Source organism: Vombatus ursinus, unplaced genomic scaffold (genome assembly GCF_900497805.2).
Source record: "Vombatus ursinus unplaced genomic scaffold, bare-nosed wombat genome assembly UNPS02014778.1, whole genome shotgun sequence".
NCBI classification, from domain to species: Eukaryota; Metazoa; Chordata; class Mammalia; order Diprotodontia; family Vombatidae; genus Vombatus; species Vombatus ursinus.
In genome coordinates, this window is record NW_020954556.1 from 51,004,749 (window position 1) to 51,028,774 (window position 24,026).

Genomic DNA, 24,026 nt, shown 5'->3' on the forward strand with positions numbered 1-24,026 from the left:
AGTTTGAGGGCATGGTAGGTAATGAAGCAGAGGAAAAGATGGAAGGATAGGAAGTTCTGATAAGAGAAGAAGTTAAGAGTTCTGAATCAAGGGGATAGCAGTTGAGTTCTAGGGTATGGCCATCTCTGTGAGTGGCTTGGGTAATGTGAAGATGTATAGTAGTCTATCAGAATTGTATAGGATGGGGGTTGGAGGGAGGAAGGAATATGCATTTATTAAGCACTATTATGTGCCAGGCACTGTGCCAAGAGCTTTACAAATATTATCTCATTTGAGCCTCATAACAACCCTGGGAGCTAGCTGCTATATTATTTTCACTTCTATAGTTCAGGAAACTGAGGCAGACAGAAGTTAAGTGACTTGCCCAGGGTCACACAGCTAATAAGTGTCTGAGGCCAGATTTGAACTCAGGTATCCCTGATTCTAGGCCCATATCGCACCACCGAGGTAAGGTCTGGGTGTTTGAGGGAATATCCATGTGTATATGGATGGGCATTAGCCCTTGTATGAGAGGCCATGAGTTATATTGGAGAGCAAGACTTTGAGCTCGGGATTTCTTGAGGAAGGAGAGAGAACCAGTTGCAAGATGGTACATGGCTACAATAAGGATCTAGACAAGACAATATAGATAGATGGAGTGAACCCCCAAAGGAGAGGTTGTTGAGTGATGGTATCAAAGGGAAGATCCCAAAGTGACAGTAATGAGCAAGGAATATGCCTTCTTACTGGTCCAGTGGAAGGTAAATGAATGACGGTATGATGGTCAGAGATTCAGTGACTTTGGAGGGAGCCAGTTTCCACACACGAAGATGGAAGGAGGGTGGGAGAAAAAAGTCTGAGACAAGGGCACATATGTTAACAATAGAACAGGGGTTCCAGAGGGAAGGATGGAAGAGGAGGGCAGAGCAGGAGAGGTCATGGGAGGGCTGAGCCAGCTATGGATGAGGAAACAGAAGTAGTAGAAGGGAAAAAGCTTTCTGACTTGATAGTCAGCAGCTCTACATTATATGGATTAGGGGAAGAAGAACTGATGTGCTAGCCTTAGCATGGTGGAAGTACCACTTGATTGGGGCTCATATCATCAGTGTCCTGTGGCTGCAGAATACTGTCCTACTCCATATTTGCCTTCCTTCCTTTTGTTCAAGTCTATTTTTAGAATCATTTTAGCTAGAAAGTCTTCAGGCTTCTTTGATTGAGTCACCACCATCATAAGGAGGAGTATTTAATACCTGTTGGTGTTATCCACATGGTACAGCATGGAGAATTCACCACATTACTTTACATGAAAGTGCGTATAGCTTGTTTTCTCTCCAAATCCTAAAAGTAAAAGGGGTGAAGCCAGGAAGGAAATCATATTGGGCATTTGGGGTGGTAAAGATCAGGTGATGGTGTCTGCAGCCAGATGGAACACAGACTTGGTACCAACTCCATATCCCCTCCCAAGACGGTGAAGATAAGGCACAATTAGAAGTGACCATGCGCCTGGGGCCTGCTTTGCTTCCAGGTCTCTGGTGGCTCCAAAGCCTCAATGACAAAGGCTTCGGTTCTTGGTGATGCAGGACTTCTGGTGAGCATGAGGCCCCGGCAGCAAAGGTCTATTTGTGTCTCTGCCTAAATGATCTATCTTCCTTCCTATATTAATAGCCCTATGTAGTCTGCTAAAGGCACTTCTACACTCCTGGCTGTAGGACAAACACTGGTAGCTGGTCACAGTCAGTGTGGAGAGCCATGACAATGTAGCAGGAAGATTATTGCATGAGCCAAAGAGACTCAGCAGATTCTGACACACCCAGAACGTCTTCAAGACGAGCCAAAGTGTCCTGACAGACTGGCAAGGAAACGGTGGTCTAGATTCCATAACTTAGGTGTGTGCACAAATGGCTAGGGGGCCATTCACATGCAGAAGCTGATGCAGGATGAAGCAATGTCGACTCAGAGAGACATAACCGATGGTGTTCAGTAGGCCTCAGGCCCTGCTGGTGTCTAAGATTTTTATGTGTGTGAGTGCATTAAAGAGAAGGCTCATTAAATTTGTGGATAATATTGAAGCAAGAGGGGAATGCACACCGGCACTCTAGAAGCCAGGATCAGAATGCAAAATGACTTTAGTAAATTAGAAAAATGGCTCAAAATGCACAGAGCAAAAATTTAAAAGGCTAGACCAGTTAGAGAAGAGGAAAAAATTCAGCAAATGCAGAAATACCATAATGGCTCTGGCCATGATTGATCTTCTGTCATAATGGATAAGTAAATTACAGGGAGGCAGAAACAAAGCAGCAAAAGGAAAGTGATCCAGAGATACCGATATTAGAATGAAACACTTGGAAATCATGAAGCATCTGGTGACCCTGGATGGAGCACTAGGCCTGGAGTCAGAAAGACCTGAGTTCAAATCTAGCCTTAGATATTTAGCAGCTCTATGACCCTGGGCAAGTCACTTAACCTGTCTTCCTCAGTTTCCTCATCTGTAAAATGGTAGTAATAACAATAGCACCAACTTCCCAGGGTCTTGTGAGGATAATTACAGAGTGTTTAGCATAGTTTCTGGCACATAGTGAGCACTATGTAAATGTTAGCCATTATTACTATTCCTGCTCAGATGACTATTGCTGCTCAGTCCTGCACTCTACAACTAAAGAAGGCTCTGGAGAACATGGATGAGGATTAGAGAAAGGTACAAAGATGATTGATGTAGCATAAGTTCATAGATGTAGAAACCTCAGAGGTGATCTCGTCCAACTCCCTCATTTGAGAAAAAGGAAACTGAGATACTAAAAGGTTAAATGACATACTAAGGTTACACAGGGAGGATTTGAACCCGGGTCCTCTGACTCTTACTGTCACGGCTCTTTCCATTATACCGTGCTGCTGAGGAGCTGTTACAAATCAGATCTCAAGGCACATAATGAGAGAAAACTTCAGAGCAGCAGCTGGCAAATAACTGCCCCCAATACGAGTCTGGCGCTTGTTTTTGTATCACCCACAAACTAAGAATGATTTCTACATTTTTAAAATACAATAAAACTTTACTTACAAATGTAAAATACATTTTTAACTCCCAGGCTATACAAAATCTGACAGTTGTCTGTTTGCTGAGCCCTGCCCTAGATCACCAGCGCAAACTCAAGTATAAATAAATGCCTGAGGGTTACATATTGACTTAGAAAACCACAAATTAACATTATCTATATTGCGTTGTATTCTTATTCATTTTGTTAAACATTTCTGAATTACATTTCATCTGAAGAAGCCTGCAAGTTTGACACTTCTGCTCTAGAGTACAATTATGAGACAGCCAAGAAGTAAAAGAATTTATTGTTGTTCAGTCGTGTCTGACTTTTTGTGACCTCATTTGGGGTTTTCTTGCCAAAGATACTGGAGCAGCTTGCTACTTCCTTCTCCAGCTCATTTAACAGATGACAAAACTGAGGTAAAGAGTTAAGGTTAAGTGACTTGCCCAGGGTCACACAGCTAAGTGTCTGAGAACAGATTTGAACTTGGGTCCTCCTGACTCCAGCTCTGGTGCTCTATCCACTATACCACCTAGTTGCCCCAAGTGAATGAATGAGGTAGGCTTAAACCTTAGCAATGAAAAAATAAGGTTAAAAATCTAAGTCTAAAGAAGATTCTTTTGACAGTGAGGGCTGATAAACTCTGAAATTATTTACCAAGGAAGTTCTTTTTAAATGCAACCAATACAGAGTTTCATCTGTATGGAAATTTTTTATTATGACCCTACCTGAAGTGGGGGGTGGGATGGGGGTGGAACAAATAAAATGATCTTTCCAGGTCCCATTCTAGGAGTCCTAACTGAAAACCAAAGACTGCCAGGGTATGAAAATTACACTCCCTGGAGAAAAACAAACAACAAAGAATTATTGAAAATAATCCTTTTGTTTAAGGGAGGGAAACTATCCCTTCAGGGCAGACCTCTTCCCAGTTTTATTTTGTGAGAAACATGCCTTGACTTCTACAATTTTCAAATACATAGTGAGAAATCAAACCAAATAGCAGCTTAGATATGAATGGAATTTAAGGGCTAGTCTCAAAATGGTTACAGATGAGGGCATCTGATTACAAAACTCTCTAATTATTTCTCTAACTCACTGAATCTAAATAAATGAAATTTCCTAATAGCGCAATAAGAGTGAGTGGATATTTGAGTCTGGTTCATAAGAGGTATACTTGACAGATGAAGACTGAAGCACTTGGCTGCATTATATGGTACAGCAGATTACTATCTTAGCTTTGTCGGTGGAAGCTTGGGCTCATGAATTGGGCACCCATTGTAAGCGTGGCCGGACTGCATTTAGAAACAGTACTTCATCACAGCTGTAGCTTACAGAATCATTTCAACTTTTCTATTAAAAAAATTAATGCTATAATTTCTATTCATGGAGTCGGATATGAGGGTTAAAGACCGTCAGGGATTTTTAACAAGGCAACATTTTCATCGTGTTTTTTTTTTCTAGGATCCTCTAAGGCATGAGACATCACCCTCCTCCTCTATAGCTGCTTCCCGTCCTTTTGTCCAAGTCTGTCTTCAGCGCCATCTTGTCTAGAAAACTCTTCAGTATTCTTTGATTAAGCTGTCACCATCATCCCACAACCCAGCACAAAGAACTCATTACATTACTATACATGGAAATGATTCTACTTGGTTTGAAACAGAACCAGATAATCTCCCCTGTCTCCCTCCCCAATAAATGAAAGTTACTTGAAATGCATCCACTTAACGATACACACAACCATGCCAGCCTGGCAGGGAGGGGAGGAGTGTTGGAAGGAGAAGGTCAGGAATTCCCAGCAGCTAGCAGAAATTCCCAAGGTCAAAAGACAGGCACCCTGGCAAGTGACCTAGCTAAGGGGCTGGAGTTAGCTTGTAGAAGGACCCAGGTCTTCCAGGTTATCTCCCTCTCATCAAAGAAGACAGACAGAAGTAATGTCAATGGAAACTTGTTAGAGCAGGAGGAAGGTCTTTCAGAATTTCCAAAGTGAGACCAAATCCTAGGACTGGCTAACCCTCTGCTCGGCTCCCAGACTGTCAGAATCACAGCATTTCAGAGTTGAAATGGATCTCGGAGGTTATCTACTCCAACCTTTACCTTAAAAACAACCCCCTGCTCAACATATTCAACAGTCAGCCAGCCTGTTCTGGAAGACATCCCAACAGCAATGGATGAGCAGATCTCATCCTAACTGTGTAAAGTGAAGAATGCAAAAAGCCTTACCTGGTAAATTTAAGGGCGGTGTGAATCGAAGGTAGGCAAAAGAAAGAGGACTGGATTTGGAGTCAGAGGACCTGGGCAAGTCAAGACCTCACTGGGTCTCAATTTCCTCATTTGTAAATTGAAGGAATTTGACAAGGTGGCCTCTGTGGACCCTTCGAGCTCTAGATCTCATGAACTTTTAAGGTCCCTTCTCTCTTTAAATCCATTCTTCTCTGAACTTACAATGTGTACAAGGATGTCCAAGGGACATAGAAAACAGTACCTTCAGAAAAAGCAACAAGTGCATCTGTGTCTCCAAAGAACGGAAAACCACCATCTAAAACCAAACTTATTATCATTCTCCCGAAACCTTCCCTTTTTCCTAATTTCCCTATTACTTTTGAGGGTACACCTTTCCCCCAGTCACTGAGGTACCATTCTTGACTCTTCACTCCCTCTCATCCCCCATATCCAATCAGTGGCCAAGTCCTGTTTTCTACCTTTGAAACAATACTCCTATACACCCCCTTTTCTCCTATGACCGCCATCTTAGTATAGGCCCTAATCACGTCACATCTGGACTACTGCAACAGCCTTCTGCTTGGCCTTCCTGACACAAGCCTCTCCCTTCAATCCATCCTCCATCCAAGTCAAACTGATCTTACAACAAAGATCTGACCATATCACATAAGCACACACACACACACACACACACACACACATCCCTTATTCAATTAACTCCAGCACTACCTTTCCAATCTTCTTACACCTTATTCATCCCCTTCCCCTCTTCCCCCAGTCCCACTGGCTTCCTTTGTTGTTCTTAGCAAAGGCCATTCCACCTCCTGATTCCGTGCATTTTCCCAGATCGTCCCCCAAGCCTGGAACGCTTTTACTCCTCATCTCCCCCCACCCCCACCCCACCCCTGCCACCTTCCCTTGCTTCCTTGAAGTACCAGCTGAAGTCTTACCTTCTACATGAAGCCTTTCTCTGTCCCCCTCATAGCTAATGCCTTCCCTTTGAGATGACTTCTAATTTACCATGTGTGTATGTATGTATATATGTACCTACATATATACATACATACGTTATATATGTATGAATGTATGTATAATCTTCTCAGTGCTTAGCATAGTGCCTGGCACATAGTAGGTGCTTAATAAATGCTTATTGATTTGTCTTAACCATCACCTAAAGGAATACCATTGCATTAATTACATCTTTAACTCACTGTCCATAAGGCCTTTCCAGATTCCCCCAGCTACATGTGTTTTCACACATACATACACCCCTCTCATCATGGAAATTACAGTTCCTTTGCATATATTTTATTTATATGTTTTTGTATGTTTACAACAGAAGCATCAAACATGTCCAACACTCCCAGGGAGGCCTGAATCAGATTAAAATGTGACCGAGAAATGGTTAATAAAATAAAAATAAGATAGAACATATAACATGTGGTTTTCTGGGTCAATGTGTGGCCAGCAGAGATCCTTAGCTACGGTTGGGTGGCACCTGTTTCTATTTGACTTTGACCTCACTGGTTGCCATGATTTTTCCTTTAAGACAATGTAAGTACCATAAGGACAAGGACTGCTTTGTTTCTGGTTATAAAAACTCTAATGCCTTGAAGAATAAAAGGTGATTAATAAAAGCTGAAGTTTCCAGTTTTGAATAGCTTTACTTTTTAATGTTTTCTCTTTTCTTTTGCTCCCTCTCTGATGAAGAGGCAGCGCTTCTGCTTGCCAAGGTCAACCTCTCCATTTGTTCTCTTGATCCTGCCCCCTCTGATATTCTTCAGGGCCTTGACTTTTGATTGCCCCCCCACCCCCCCCCCCCACCCCCCTCTCGTCTTCATCTCAGCATTGTGTATGAAGATGTCTGCAAAGCCAGAACAAAGACCTCACTGCATGCTTAACCTTGTTAGGCTATAGGATCATAGCTGAGAGTTTTAAGAGACCTTAGGGATCATTGAGTCCAACCTCCTTCATTTTACAGAAGAGAAAACTGAGTCACTGAAAGATTCAGTGACAGCTAGTGTCTGAGGTGGGATTTATACTTGACTCCAAATCCTGGGCCTTATTCATGACTACACCATGAAGCCTTTCTTCCCCCTTCTCCCAGTCACAGACTCTTTATAAATAGAGACCTGCCCTAGAGTACCCTAAATAAATTGGACAATACGGGGCAGCTAGGTGGCGCAGTGGATAGAGCACCAGCCCTCAAGTCAGGAGGACCTGAGTTCAAATCTGGCCTCAGACCAAACATTTGTCACTTACTAGCTGTATGACCCTGGGCAAGTCACTTAACCCCAATTGCCTTTAAAAAAAAATAAATTAGATGATAAATTTTGACTTATTGGGTAAGACTCATCTTTCATCCTTTTTTAAGAGGCTACAGTAAGAAATACAGATTTACAGTGAGGGTTTTTTGCTTAAATAATGCATAGAGATTGAATACAGACTGAATACCATTTTTCACTTTCTTTTTTTCCTTCCTTCCTTCCTCCTTCCTTCCTTCTTTCTCTTCCTTCCTTCCTTCCTTCCTTCTTTCTTCCTTCTTTCCTTCTTTCTTTCTTCTTTCCTTCCTTTCATTTTTTTGTTCAAGTCTTCTTGTATAAAATGACTAATATGGAAATGTTTTACATGATTGTACATGTATAACCTATATTAGATTGCTTACCATTTCAGGAAGGGGGAAGAGGAGGGAGGGATAGAATTTGGAACTGAAAACTTTAAAAAAATGTTAAAAACTGTCTTAACATGGTACTTGAGGAAAGTAAAATATTATATAAAAGAAAAAAGAATGCACAGAGGGAAAGGGGATATTCAGTGGAAACCTTTGAAGAACAGCTTTCATATAATAAGTACAACCATACACTCATGTTCTGGGAGTTCTAGTCATTATTACACACCTGTTTTTATAAGTTAGGCGCACGGTTCTCGTACCTTCACATTTCCCAGGCTGCTGTTCTTTGGAAGCCTGTTCCCATTTAGAAATAATGTCACAAATCTAGGAGGAAAATATAGAGCTGTTAGTTATAGCATTTTACTAAATCAGAATTTTAAAAAGAAAAGTGTATGTTTATAATGAAAAACTTCAATGACTATGATCAAGCGAAATGTACTGAAGCTTGCTATTTAAGCTGATGAAAATGGGTATGTAAAGCTTTCAGGTTAGGATTTTAATTACAAGCTGCTTTTTGGTCCACTTATCCTTTCAGACACACACACACACACACACACACACACACACACTAACTTTGGGCTATGGCCATTGATTTTTATTTAAAAAGAAAAAGAATCTTAATGCATGATCTCTTCCATGGGATTAGTAATACAAAGATTCCTGGAATTTACTTGTGATAGGTCATTGAATAATAATGATAATAATATATAATAATAATAATAACCATTTACACAGAGTGCTTAAAAGTTTTCAAAAGACTTTATAAATATTAACTCATTTTATCCTCAAAACAACCCTGGGAGGTAGGTACTATTATTATTTTTGTTTCATAGATAGGGAAACTGAGGAAGAGAGTGGTTAAGTGACTTGTCCTGGGTCACAATGAGTCTAGTTTTAAACTCAAGCCTTGGGCTCAGTTTCCTATCCACTGCACCATGTAGCTGCCTCATACATAACCAAAAAGAAGGACCATTTCAACTTCAGCTTTAGACTGAGATGAAGGTATTTTCTAAAGGGGTGTTGTAATGTAAACAACATTTTCTAAAATCCTCCAACTGAAGAAAAGAATAAAGAGATCTTTAAAACCCTAAGAAAAGGTCTGAAGGAAAACATAATTATCTTTACAGGGCCACTAGCAGACATTTTAAAAAGGTATAGAAGGAGTAGTTAACAAAGCAACTACTGTTTACTTGGCTCCACTCAACCAAATAAATAAGCTGACTATGTTGGCTAAATATTAGCACACCGGCTCCAAGCATTCTATTGCCAAGACTTGCCCTTGTAGCTTCTTACAAGGCAGAAGAGAATAGGATGGGTCCAGGTTAAAGGAACAATGTTACTGGATTATCTGTAGGCTCATGATGGAAAGGAAAGGAAAAACAAATATTAAAGGCAACCAAATGCTCTTAATGAACTAAACATAAAGAACTATGTATTTTGTGGGCGTGAGTATTCTCTTCACCAAAGATGATGCCAGTCACTCAGGGCCTTGGTAGACCATTTGAGAGATACTGTGGCCACATAAATCATTACCACGTAGTCCATGGGGTGACTTCTAACTCACTTCTAACTCAGCTGGGTTGGTTCTCAGAGGACAGAAATACATTTTATCATTTGGCTAATAATAATAACAATAATAATAGCTAATACTTACATAGTATTTTGAAGTCTGCAAAGCACTTTAAGAGTTATTTAATTTGATCCTTGCAAAAAACCCTAGGACATAGATGTTATCATCAATCCCTATTTTACACACGAGGAGACTGAATCGGATAGAGATAAAGTGACTTGCCCAAGGTCACACAGATAATAGGTGTCCAAAACTCTTTCCACTGTACCACCTAGCTCCCTTCCAACTTGGAAGAAATAATTAATAATAATAATAGCTAGTATTTGTACAGTGCTTTAAGGTTTACAAAGTGCTTTACAAATAACATCTCATTTTTAATCCTCACAATAAACCCTGAGAGGTAAGTCACATTATCTCCATTGAGATGAGGAAACTGAGGCAGACAGAGGGGATGTGACTTGCCAAGAGTCACATAGCTAATAAAGTGTCTGGGGCCAGACTTGAGCTCCAGTCAGTGGCTGAGGCAGAATTCAAACTCAGAACCTCCAGACTCCAAGTCCGACACTCTCCACTAGGAGAAACGGCAGAGTTCACAGGCCCCTGACACCGTCTTTGATATCGTGTCACTTCCATGCTGCGATGAGCTGCTACAGGAGGAATTTGGGACAGAGCTGAATTAATTTTTTTTTTTTAATTTTTGGACTAGACCTGTGATTTCATTTGTATAGGGAGTTCCTGGAACTCCCTCCCCCAATGCAGATTGCCACCCACTTTGAGATTTATGACCTTAGTGCTGCCTAGGGACCTGCCCAGGGTCATAGAGATAGGACGTGCCAGATTTGGGGCCTGATTCCCACTGTGCAATCTGTCCACTGTGCCACGCTGCTGCCTCTCTTTGCAGTGTATAAAAACTGTTTGAATTATTGAAGGATGTACTATACAGCTCAAGGGCTCAAAAGAAACTCACCAAAGCTGTTTGGGGGTATACTGTAACTTAAGGTGTTTTTGTCAAATTACTAGACATTTTTTCCTTATATCTTGAGTTTGCATGATAATGGGATAAAAGAAACAGACTTGGAAGGGACTTTTGGGGTCAGTTAATCCAGTCCCCTCATTTTACAGATAAGGAAACTGAGGCCCAGAGTGGTTAAGGGATTTCCCAAGGTTACCCAGGATTTGAATCCAGGTCATTTGACTCCAAACCTAGCATTCGTTTAACAGCTAGTCAGTGTCAAGTGTTTGGTTTGAGGACGGATTTGAACTCAGGTCCTTCTGACTTCAGAGCCGGTGCTCTATCCACTGTGCCACCTAGCTGCTCCCAAACCTAGCATTCTTTCCGCCATACTACATTGCTTTTTCAATTTGAGTCTAATTCTCTCTCCTACTTATAAATTATATTTTCATTTTAATCCTCAATAGAGTGCTTGCCCCCAAGTGTGGCCAAGGCCCATGACAAGAGAGAGAGAGCACTAGCATGGGAATCAAGAGGCCTGAGCTCGAGTCCAGGCTCTCCCATGAATGAGCTATGTGACTCTGATAAATTGCATCTTTCTGGGCCTCCATTTCCTTATCTATAATGTAGGTGTGTTGGGCTAGGGAATCTCTTAACGTCCTTTCTGGCTCAACACTCTAAGATACTAAATATTCTAAATATAAATTTCTACCTATATGGAGAATATTTTATTAAAAAAGAAAAATGTAAAAAGAAAAAAATACAAACTGACATACATTTTGCTTTATTGCCATTTGCCTAATATATCTTAGCAAAACATATTACTACTTGACCAAAGTTGGCCCAGTTTCTTTTAACATATAAAGTTATGTATTTCTGCTGTAAAGTTTTCCTCTGTCTCATTAGGGAATTTTCCTAAGCCAGCTGAATGCAAGCTCTAATTTCTATTAAGAGGGAAAGGTTTCTGACATAGGCCCAGTTAACAGACCACAAATCTGTCATCCAAGGACCAGCCTAGTTAAATTCAGACAGGCTCTTTACCAGAGGAAAAGCCATGAAGTGATGGATGATTCCAAACCAAATCTAAATAATATTTGTAAAGTACTTTGCAATCCTTAAAGTGCTACATAAATGTTAGTTATTATTGTTAGTATTATTATTTAAAACTGCTCACTAAAACCTAGAGAGATAGGAATTTGCCTTGGTGAAAGGGGAGTGGAAAAAAAAATTCATGGATCCTTGAAGTATGGAAATAGAAATTATGTGACTTAAAAAATTTAGCTTTTCCTAGCTGCGTGACCCTGGGCAAGTCACTTAACCCTATTATGTAGCAAAAAAAAAAAACAAAAACAAAATTTAGCTTGAGGATTTTTCAAACTAGCTTTCAGATTATTGAAAATTACTTTTTTGTTGTTTAATGAATTTGCCTCCCCAGTGCTTTGACTTTACCTTGATGTTTCCTTGAAGACAGTGCTCTAAATCTTTGCCAGAAGGGTCATCTGTAAAGAGTGCGAATCCAGACTGGGCTGGCTTTCTCATTCCAGTTTCTTGGTTTAAAGTATTCAAAAATTCTTCCACCGTGGTAGAAGTATCAAATCCAACTACCTGAATAGAAATAACAATCAATTCATGCAATTTAAGGTTTTCATTTTTGTTGTTGTTGAGTCGTCTCAGTAACGGTACAACTCTTCATGACCCCATTTGGGTTTTTCTTGGCAAAGATACTGGAGAGGTTTGCCATTCCTTTTCCAGCTCATTTTACAAATGAGGAACTGAGGCAAACAGGGTTAAGTGACTTGCCCAAGGTCACACAGCTAGTACATGCCTGATGCTGGATTTCAGCTGAGGAAGATGAGTCTTTCTGACTCCAGGACTAGCACTCTATCCACTGTACCACCTAGATGCCCCAACTTAAGATACAGGAAAAAATAAAAATTAAGAACAATATAAAAATAAAATGGATATATATTTATTGTTGTTGTTGTTGGACATCATGGTAAAGGGAACAACATTTATTAAGTACCTACTATGTTTCAGGCACTGTGCTGAGCACTCAAATATTATCTCATTTGATCCTTATTTAAAAGTTCATTTATGGGAATATCATAGCACTTTTCAAGTAGAGAGATAATCAAATGCAATATCTACTTAGAGTATAAGCTCATTTGCAAAATAATATAGACAAAAATAATGTAAAAATGAGCAAATGTCTCAAAAATGGTGAAAAGATGCTAAGGATCTACACTGTAAAAACAAAGTGGATGAAAAAACACTCATTACTAATTGAATCTTGAGCTGGGTCCCGAATTGAGTAAGCCAACCAATATTTATGAAGTGCTTACTATGTGACAGGCACTGTTCTCAGCACTGGAGGAGATTAGGTTTAATATCTAAGAAAACTCAAACTGTTCAATACTTCCAAATCTGATCTCTTTGCCATCAATGTTTTTCTCCAGTGATGCTATATGGCTATGAATAACAGAAAACCATTGAAAGGAGAACAAGTAACAAGTAACAAACTCCTTGAAAAGACCGAATAAATTAATGGCTTCATAAGAGAGCAAGAAAAATTAGAACAAAATCAAAAGGTTGAAAAAATAAAAGAAAGTGTAAGGTATCTGCCATCAAATAAAACTAACCTACAAAATTGGTCAAGGATAGGTAATTTAAGAATCATTAGAATCCCTGAAGACCATGATTAAAAAGAAAAAAAAACCCAAGCCTGGACACTATGTTTCAGGAAATCACAAATGAAAACTGGCCATATCTAAGAGAATTAGAGGATAAAATGTGGACAGAAACAATCTACCAATCATCTCCTGAAGGAAACCTCAAAAGGAAGAGTCCCAGCAATGTCATAGAAAAAATCCAGAGCTTACATATAAAGAAAAAATACTTCAAACAGTCAGAAAGCATTCAAATACCAAGGAATCTTAGTAAGGATCACACAAGACCAGGAAATTGTACTATAAACAAAAAGAGATATTGGAATATAATATTCCAAAAGGCAAAAGACAGGCTTACAACAAAGGGTAACTTATTCTGAAAAGCTGGGTATAATCCTACAGGAGAAAAAAAAATAAACCCTTAATGGAACAGAGGACTTTCAAGTATTCCTAATGAAAAGACCAGTGCAGAGTAAGAACTCTGAAATGCAAACACAGAAGTTAAGAGAAACCTAGAAAAGTAAATTTGTATGAACAATTGGAAGGGGCTATAAAATGATGAAGTGCTAACATTTTAATAGAGTAAAAAGAAACAAGTGTCCCTTCAAAACCTTAATGTCTCTAAAGGATAAGGAAGTAGCTAAATAAGAAAAATTGAAGGCTTAGGCATTGATTGATTGATTCTGTTCTGAGGGTTGAAGAGGAAATGTAAAGGGGAGGGTAAAGGAATACACTAGTGTAGAAAGGAGGAAGAAAAGGGGGAAATATATAATTACTCATGATCACAGAATATAAATAGCGAGGAAGAGGTGTGAGAGTGAACATCTAGGTGAACCTCACTCTTATCTGAACCACACAAAAGAGGGTTGAACATGCTTTCTTCTCTCCCCATCCTTCCCCTCCCACCAAACTTATCAGGTGGGGATTGGGGTAGTGGTTAAGATGGAGGGGGGAAAATGGAAGAGGGAAGAGTCATAAGCAGAATGAACTTATTGGTTTTTATTTGTCTCATCCCACCTTCTTCCATTAGAGGTTGGAGATCAACATCATTTCTCGTGTACATCCCTCCTGTCCCGCCCTTACTCAGGGCTGACCTTCTCACATCAATGCTGGCCTAGGCTATTGTCCTTAGGGCCCTAGCTCCCACATGGTCATATGGTTTCCAGTCTCACCTTTATCCTACTGTACAATATGCAGATTTAAATTTTTTGGCTTTTTATTTATTTTTTTGAGACTAGATCTCCTTATCTCACCCAAGCTGCTAATAAAGCAGCCACTCATTGGCCTGACCCCACTGCTGACTGGCACAAAAGCTTTGACCTCTCCTTCTCTGTTCCCAACCTGGGCTGATTCACCCTTCCTTAGGTAGCTTTTTAGCCCCTTGCTCCCAAGCGCTCACTATATTGGCACCAGGCTTTGAGCAGATATCCAATCAGCTCACTATAACTCAGAACTCCCCTACACAACCTATCCTAATCCTAACCTCCCTAGTAACTGGAATTACAGGTGTGTGCCATTATGCTCAGCATATTTGACTTTTTTAAAAAAAAATGAATAATAGAGTCAAGGTATAGTTTTAAGTCAAGGGTAATGTTTTTGCCTCAGTCTATATAAGAGGATCTATAGGTTTTAATGAAAGAGATCAAGGAAATATAATTTGGAAAGTGTAATGCTAACAATAATTGATAATAATATTCAGATATATGCTATGAATTTATCTTAGAACTATTGATTTGATTTTGATTTAGTTTAAAAGTTATTTTCCTCCCTTTAGAGATACAATGGTATTGGCCAGAAAAAAAGTTCTTAGTTTCTTACATACAGGCATGCCTCAGAGATATTGTGGGTTGGGTTCCAGACCTCTGCAATAAAACAATTACTGCAATAAAGAAAGTCAAACACATTTTTTTATTTCCCTGCATATATAAAAATTATGTTTATACTATACTGTAGTCTAGTAAGTGTGCAATACTATTATGTCTAAAAGGTATACATATCTTGATTAAAAAATACCTTATTGCTAAAAAATGCTAACTATCATACGAGCCCTCAGCAAGACATAATCTTTTTGCTAGTGGAGGATCTTGCCTCGATGTTGATGGCTGCTGACTGATCAGGGTGGTGGTTGCTAAAGGTTGGGGTGGCTGTGGCAATTTCTTAAAATAAGACAACAATGTAGTTTGCCACATCAATTGACTCTTCTCTTCATGAAAGATTTTTCTGTAGCCTGAGATATTGCTTGATAGCATTTTACCCAGAGTAGAACTTCTTTCAAAATTGAAGTCAATCCTCTCAAATACTCCTGCTGCTTTATCAACTACGTTTATGTAACATTCTTTAATAATGTTGTGTCTCAAGAAATAGGGAGGGAGGGAGAGAGATGGGGGAATGGGCAGTTGGTGGAGCAGTCAGAACACACAACATTTATTGATTAAGCTTGCCATCTTGTTTGGGTGTGGTACTCCAAAACAATTACAATAGAGGACAATTACGAATTATAATTACAAAACAATTACAATAGTAACAACAAAGATCATTGATCACAGATCATTATAACAGATATAATGACAGTGAAAAAGTTTGAAATAATGTGAGAATTATTAAAATGTGACACAGAGACATGATGTGAGCACACGCTGTTGGAAAAATAGTGCCGATAGACTTGCTCAATGTAGGGTTGCCACAAACCTTCAAGCAGTTAAATGAAATGTGATAAAACGAGGTATGCCTGTAATCCTCTTTTTCTTTTTTGTATAATGAAATGCTTGTATTTGTTAATGATTCTTAAGTTCATAATAAAAAAGAAAATTTAATTATAAAATTAATTCTGCCCTCTGCTTTTTTAAGCATGTCACTTTTGATGGGTCTGTTTTACATCTCCTGTTTTGAGCAAAGATTTACTTTTGTGCAATCATCATTGCTAGCTTTTAGTTTTTATGTATTTAAATTGTTTCACTTCCCTCCAGCCCTTTGTGAATACTCATTAAGGTACATGAAAGATTTTGGAAATATTGAACTGCCCTACCTGATATATTCCATTCATGAAGTGTACTGGGATACTGAAGGGCAATGAATGATGGTAAGGATTTCGAAGAAGGGTCGAAAGAATTTCCATTCTTGAGGGTCTTGCTTCTCTATCTCCATTTTGTTGAGTTCTCTCTACACATCGCTGGCAGTAAATAGCATATTTCCCAAATTCTGTCCTGTAACATGTATAGGAAAAAAAAAAGAAAAAGAATCTAAGAAAAGGAAATGGTCTAAGACCAAATTTAAGTAAGATTAGCTAGTGGTTCTCAAATTTTTTTGTCTTAAGATCCCTTTACACTCTTAAAAATTAGTGAGGACTACCATCTCCCAAAGAGCTTTTATTTATATGGTTTATATTTATCAATATTTAATTAGAAATAAAAACATTTTAGTATTAGTATGAAAGTAGTTTTTAACTCAAGAACCTCCTAGAAAGGTCTTGGGACCCTCAAAAGTCCCTGGATGACACTGACTTTAATGGACATATCAAACATTGAGGAATCCTTCCTTAGAGCTAAGCCATCTTAAAACTTTCTATGCTTTTTTGATGGATGTTTTCATTTTGAATAATGCAGATTCCAATAAACTAAGATAGCATTCATCAAACTCTCTCTTTTTAACACTTTAAGTAGCAAAATTCTCTCAAATATAGGTCTCTTTTCACTATCATTGTTGTTTGGTTGCTTTCAGTCATATCCCAATCTTCATGTCCTCATTTGGGGTTTTCTTGGCAAAGAAATTGAAGTGGTTTGCCACTTCCATCTCCAGATCATTTTATAGATGAGGAACTGAGGCAAATAGGGTTTAAGTGACTTGCCCAGGGTCACACAGCTAGGAAGTGTCTGAGGCCAGATTTGAACTCAGGAAGATAAGTCTTCCTGACTCCAGGTCTGGCATTCTACCCACTGCACCACCTGGCTGCCTCACTATCTCACTATCATTACCGCCCCCCCATATAGTATATATGCATTTAGATATATGTTTTGGGTAGGAAAATCTCTAGCAAACTTACTTCCTTTAACTCTATTATTTTATTATCAACTCCAAACTGACTTTAATATAACTATTAAAAAAACTATTTTAAGAAATTAGATAAATACCATTTTATAGATGAATAAAAAGTAAATAATCACAATAGTATCAGGAATATATAATTTAAGTGGAGAATAGCATGAAGAACAGTAGTGTGGGATAACAGAAAAGACATTGAATCTGAAATCAAGAGAGTTGGAGCTTGAATGTCAGTTCTATCACTAACTTTGTATCAAAAAAGTCATTTCTCTTAGGGCCTCAGTTTCATCATTTGTAAAGTGAGATTAATAACACCTGTACTCTCTCCTTCACATGAGGGGATGTCCTTGTAAACTGCAACACCATACAAAGGTGACTGATAACTAATTTTGTGACTTCAAATGAACAAAATGCTACTAAGCCAAAGCAGATGTTGGACACTGATCTTACTATCTCACTTTCTGAAACATTCTAACTCTGCTGACAAAGTGAAGTTTAAGACCTAACCTTTCACTCTGTGCCCAAAGATTCATCGATGGCCTCTGTGTGGGGTAGGGAATTGCGGACACAGACCCTATGGCCTCCTGGGTAAGTCCCTACCTGTGCTGGGGCTCCCTCTAGTTGGCACAATCTAGTCAGATTATCATCTGTCGGAGAATCAGAGATTGTCAGAGTTGGAAGGGACCTCAAAAGCCACCAAATCCAATGTGGGGATGAAAAATAAATCCTCCCCTACAATATTCCCAGTAAGTGGTCATCCAGCCTTTGGCTGAAGATTGTTAGTAAGGAGGAAGCCCAGCACCTCTTTAAAACGATAACAACTCCAACAAGCCTTCGACCTCTTCAGGCAGTCCATTCCATTTTTGGATAGCTAAGTGCATAGAGTGCCAGGCCTGAAGTCAGGAAGACTCATCTTCCTGAATTGAAATCTGGCCTCAGACACTTAGTAACTGCGTGACCCTGGGCAAGTCACTTAATCCTCTTTGCCTTAGTTTACTCATCTGTCAAATGAGCTGGAGAAGGAAATGGCAAATTCTCCCACTATCTTTGCCAAGAAAACCCCAAATGGAGGTCACGAAGAGTTGGACATGACTGAAAGACTGAACAACAAATTATAAGAAAGTTGTTTTTTTCCCCTAATATCATGACCAAAATATTCAGGTCCACATTCTCCTTTGAGGCCTAGAATATCACTCTAACTAAGCTGTCAAGTTCTTTTACCTGGGGATTGATGTGCTGATTGAGTGGATTCTTAACCTTAAAACTTTTTTTTTTTTAATAAGAAAATAACCCAGCACCAAGGAAATTAGGAAAAAAGTGTAGAAAATATAGCTCCTTGCTCCAAGTGAACTTTGGGAACTGTATCTTCAGGGTCAGTTAATTTCCAGTACAAGGCCATTTTACCTATAGAAAAGAAGATTTCTGCTAACTTTTCTAGCATTTCAAGGACTATCTTGAGGAAGAGGGAATAGCCTTGTTCTGGGTAGCCCTTGAGTTCAAAACTAAGAGTCTGGGGTTGTCATTTGGTTGGCTCAATGCATACTTTGAATCAGCGTTCCTCTTCAGGTGAAGCTTCAGGAGCCAAAGGAATGGATGTTGTGGAAGAAAGAGTCCAACGCAGAGAGCCAAGAGCTGCCAACCCTGGACCCAAGGGAAAAAAAAAAGATCATCACTGGAGAAAGCTACTCTTGATGTGTTCAGGCTCAGGTTTGTAAGACATTAATAACAAATCAGAACATAGGAAACAACATACTGGGTCACACCAGTATTCATTCAACTCGGTAATGCATATCTGACAGGAAAAGATGAATTTTTACATAATGAGATTGAAGAGAGCATGTGCAGAGGGGCCCTTCTTGCTCCCTGCCATACACGTGTGCATGACTCAGCACTGAGGAGGATTCCTGTTTTGAGATAATCAGACCTTATCAGATGCTGAGCAGGTCAGGGAGATGACGGGGTTCTGCCCCAGACTTTCTCTTGTTCTGGCCCTCCAGGTGGCATCATATAGCATGGGGATTTAGGAGGGGAAGGAGAGTTCTCCCCAACCTCCCACCTTGGCTACCATGCAGCCATGAGCACATGGAAGCTAAAGCCCCTATTCTGTCTTGGAGAATCTGATCCCGAGTTTTGGACTACCTCTTCTGTGGTTCTTCTACCCTGATACGGATGTGTCCAGGCTTGGAGGCCACTTTGTCAGCTTGAGAGGTTTGGAGATACTGATTCTTTAGTTTGGTGCTGGCTGAACTTTGGAAGGAGTCCCCGATAAACTGCTTCAGGACTATGGAAGAGAAGATAGCCTCTAGCTGGGTGCTACACCCAATCCACAACCGGGCTTTCCAGAGGACACTAACTCTGAGGTAGACAGTGCAGAACCAAGGTGAAATATAAAATGTCTAACTCGCAGTTCCTACAACCCGCTTCAAGTTTAGAGGACTTTAAGAATCAACCCCCTGAGTTTTATCAAAGTATTTTATTGCACTCTTCAGATCTTTCTACCACTATCCTGGGCACCCACAAGGAAGATCTGCTTAAAGTTTAGGTTTGGGTTCATGTCCTCCCCCAAAGGAGGCAGTAGAAAAGTAGTCGATGGGCAATGTGAATCAGAAATGGGATAGTTATCTATTTCCTACACACATAAGAAATGCTGAACACGAAACACTCATACGCACCCAAGGGCAACAATAACAACAACAACAAACTTGAACCAAATAAGTATAATTATTGTCATACCCTACTGGGATGCTGATATTTAAAGGCATCTAACATGAAGCAGTTTGCAAGATTTGGATTAGGCATTTTACATTTTCCCCCAGCTCCATATTGTCTTCCTCTGAGAATCAATATTTGTTCTCCCAATACCAGGAAAGAACAAATACAGAAAAGGCAACCCCAAATCCAAGACCAAGTTTACGTTGGCAGAGCATGAAACTTTAGCTGCCATGTTTTCCCTGCTGTGCAGTTTTGAGGGTGAGGAGGAGAGGGGAGGGGGTCGTCCTTCACACCCCTTATGGGAAGTCCCAGAGCTATATGATGCAACCCGGAAGATCAACAGAAGATACAACTATGGGCACTCACTTCATTTTTGAAAAACAATTATTTTTTCCAATGAACAAAAATCTACCTTCCCTCTCTCCAACTCCCTTTCTTCCCAAGTGAGAAAGAAAGAGTATACATTTTAATATCACATATGGTTAATTAAAACAAATTTCTGCATTGGTCATATTCCCCCCCAAAAGTCTCATTCTAAGTCCTTGACCACTCCATCAGGAGATGGGCAGCAGCATTCATCATGTGAACTCTGGAATCTAGGCTAGTTATTACACCGATCAGTTCCCAAGTCCTTCAAAGTTGTTTATCTTTACAATATTGTTATTATATACATCAGGGGTGGGGAAGCTACAACCCTTAAGGATTTGTTCTGTGAAGTTTGGATTCAGTCAAAGGACTGCCCTTGAGGACCTAGAGGACCACATGTGGCCTCGAGACTGCAGGTTCCTCACCCCTGATCGTTCTCCTGATTCTGCTCATTTCACTCTGTATCAGTTCATACAACTTTCCCCATGTTTCTCTGAAGCCACCCCATTATTTCTTTTAACACAATAGGTTTCCATCACTTTTATATATCATATGTTGTATAGCCATTCCTTAATTGGGGGCACCTTCTCAGTTTCCAATTCTTTGCCACTGCAAAAAAGAATGCTATAAATACTTTTGTACATCACTGGAGTTTATTTTGCTTAGGAACAATTCCTCCTTCAATCTATCCTCCCTCAAATTCAATCATTCCATATTTATTAATTGCCAACTATGTGCTAGGCACCATGCTAAGTGCTGGGGATATAAAATGAAGCAAAAGACAGTCCTTGCCCTAAAGGAACTTATAATCTAATTCTGATCAGCAAGATGACCAGTCATGGCCCAACAAATAGATAGAAAGCAAGCTATATGCAAGATAAATAGAAAATAATTAACAGAGGGAAGGCACTAGAATTAATCAAGGTTAAAGAAGACTTGTAGTAAAAGATGGGATTTTTAATTGGGATTTAAGGAAGCAAGGGAGGTCAGTAGGCAGAGCACTTGGGGACCCTTCTTTCTTCTCTCCTTTCCCTCCTGTTTCCCTATTGAATGAAATGGATTTCTGTACGTGTGTGTGTGTGTGTGTGTGTGTGTGTGTATTCTTTTCTCCTTTGAACAGTTCAGATAAGAGTAAATTTGAAGGTTCACTTTCTTTTTTAAAGTTTGCTTAGCACAGTACCTGGCATATAGTAGGTGCTTAATAAATATTGATTGATTGATTGAAGTTCTACAGAATCATCAGCTCTTCTTCCTCTGTAGTCAATAAGGGGGTTGCCTCATCATTACAAAGCACCGATCCCCTTTAGCACTGAGTCACCCACACATGGTCAGGTGGAAGAGGGAAGGTCAGCGACCTGTGCATGCTCTACTCAATCCGTAGTTACATTTTAAAACTTAGGTTGATCTATCAGTAGAACGCACTTTGCTCTGACAAATTGCCAGAAAGTGCCAATATTCCTAAAAAAGTAGAGTACAACACGCTGTCTTTAGACAAGACCTAAAAACTACTTAGAAGTTAGAAGCAATTTAAAAGTAAGTTTCATTAAAAAAATAATAAAAAAAAGGACAACCATGCTTGGCAAAATATAAGTTATATGTGTGGAGTTACTGGAAACAAGAAAAGGAAGATAAAGGGAAGATGTTTAATCTTTAGGGCCAAAATTCTCCAAAGGATCTGTGATCGCGCTAATGCTCCCTTCGTGGGTATAGAGTACAATGCACGAATTCTTGCCTTCTCACCCTCTGCACTTTGTCTCCATGTTCTGCCATAGATCTTTCACAGGGAATCAACTCACTTTATTGAAGGCTGACCTCTAGTGTTTTTTTTTCTTTTAAAAGATTAATAATATTCTTTGATTATGGGTAATTTGGAATGATCTTGAACTGTAATTTTTCTTTGCTATTAAGAGTTGACTTTTTTTCTCGTTCATTGTTGAATGAATCAATAATTCCTACAAAAAATGACACGTTGTAGGATTCTTCTCTGAGAAGAAGGAATTCTCAAAAATCTCAGAAGGTTAAAAAAAGCCTTTTAGCAAACAACAACAACAAAAATCTAATATAATTGTAAATTACAGCTTCTGAATGCTGGATTAAAATAGAGATGCTAAGTGTGAGGGTTGAGTCAAACATCCCTCTGTACCTACTTATATAATTAGATCATAGAATTGATAGAAACCTTAGAGATTATATAATTTAACCCTTTTACCTTATAAAGGAGCAAACTGAGGTCAAGGTCCAGAAAGGCTTGGAAACCAGGACTTTTGACTTTACAAATAGAACACAAATACAAATATTTGTTTTACGTAATATACTTGAACTTCAGTCCTTTCTTACTGTTCATGCATGTTATTGTTTTCATTATTGGGGTGTCATAAATGGCAGTTAGGGCATTTTCAGTAGAAGTATACAAGGACTTTGGATTCACCTTGTCTGTTATTCTACACAGAATGAATCAATTTGCCAAAAGAGTAGTTTGGAGATGAAGGGAAAAAAAGGAAGTATTTACAAAGCAGTGTCCTGGGAATTGGAAGAACTAGAATTGGAACTAGAGTCCAGAAGGGTTTTATAGATTTAAATATGACAGTAAGCCTGAGAAAGATGACATATTGGTCAGTATCATGAAAAAAAAATGAACAGTTGATCATACCCTAGCATTTTGTTGAATAGCATTAAAAACAATGACGCTTAATTAAGAAAACTGTTTCGTAGTCCTAATTACTTCTGTGTGTGTCACAAAACTGAAAGAATCAGAGGCACCTGCAATGGCCCAGGTTGATTCTGTGCTTGTCTTCGTCTTGTCTGTTTAATGAGTTGACAACAAATTTCATTCTGTAGTTCAGGGTGTGTGAGGCAGACCTGCAAAGCACTCTGGGCCAAAGATATGTGGTAATCGATAGCGGGTGAGTCAACGGCAGCATTTATAAAGAGCTGGCATGTCTGTATATGAAGAAAAACAAGGACTTTTTATTTGAAGTATGAATAAAATGGCATTCTCCAGTAATGACATTAATTTGACTTAGGTCTTGATAGCAATTTCCCTTTTTTTTCTTTTTTTTTTTAGCCAAAATAACCATTATGTCCCAAGGAAAAACGGAGGCAATAGAGTGATTAAGTAGTTTGCTCAAGACCTTTTCATTTCAACTCAGTGTAACTTCAGTCCTAAGTCCTTTTAGTATAAATATTTCTATCATATTATTTTCATAATTTAAAAGCATAAAATACAACATGACAATGATTGTGTAAATCACTCAGTATATTTATGAATAGCTGAAAGTGCTAATGTAAATTAAATTGAGATGGAAAGTTTCTTAAGAGTTCTATTCCAATCACATGCTTTCAGACAGAGCTATACTAGACCATCATAGGAAAAAAAATCCATTACTGTGTTGCGAAAATTAGACATTATTTTTGAAATGTAAGGGGAGAATAGGAAAGAGAAGTATCTTTATTGTGTTAAGATATATTTAGGAAATAAGGCCTCCTCTGGTAATGCAGTGCAATGTTTAATATCTCTGATATAAAATTACCTTATAGCTAATATAAATTCCTCATTCTGGAGTTGAAGTAATTTCTTTTGCTCTGTCCTCATTAGGGAAGAGTAACAAGGTCTGTCCATGAGCATTTTAAATACTTAAAGGCCCATTAAAGCCACCCTTTGAATTTATCCAGGGATAGTTCCTAACACTTTCCCAAAGGTTTTTCCAATGGTTAAGTCATCTATTTGAACTTATTTTCTATGGTTTTCATGTCTCTCAAGTTTTATCTATCTATCTATCTATCTATCTATCTATCTATCTATCTATCTATCTATCTATCT

The 24,026-nt window shown here is 39.0% G+C and overlaps 1 protein-coding gene across 2 annotated transcripts in view; it reads right to left on the reverse strand.

The window, feature by feature from the left end:
* PLEKHH2 (pleckstrin homology, MyTH4 and FERM domain containing H2) overlaps nucleotides 1-24,026 on the reverse strand; it is a 121,786-nt gene that overhangs the window by 17,692 nt on the left and 80,068 nt on the right. The window contains exons 20-24 of one of the 2 annotated variants that reach the window (XM_027865491.1): nucleotides 22,967-23,146; nucleotides 18,672-18,769; nucleotides 16,116-16,293; nucleotides 11,874-12,029; nucleotides 8,129-8,226 (exon numbers count right to left, since the gene is read on the reverse strand). In XM_027865491.1, coding sequence (XP_027721292.1) covers nucleotides 8,129-8,226; nucleotides 11,874-12,029; nucleotides 16,116-16,293; nucleotides 18,672-18,769; nucleotides 22,967-23,146 — 710 coding nt within the window. The remainder of the gene's footprint in view (nucleotides 1-8,128; nucleotides 8,227-11,873; nucleotides 12,030-16,115; nucleotides 16,294-18,671; nucleotides 18,770-22,966; nucleotides 23,147-24,026) is intronic. The other variant, XM_027865492.1, reaches the window with a different exon arrangement.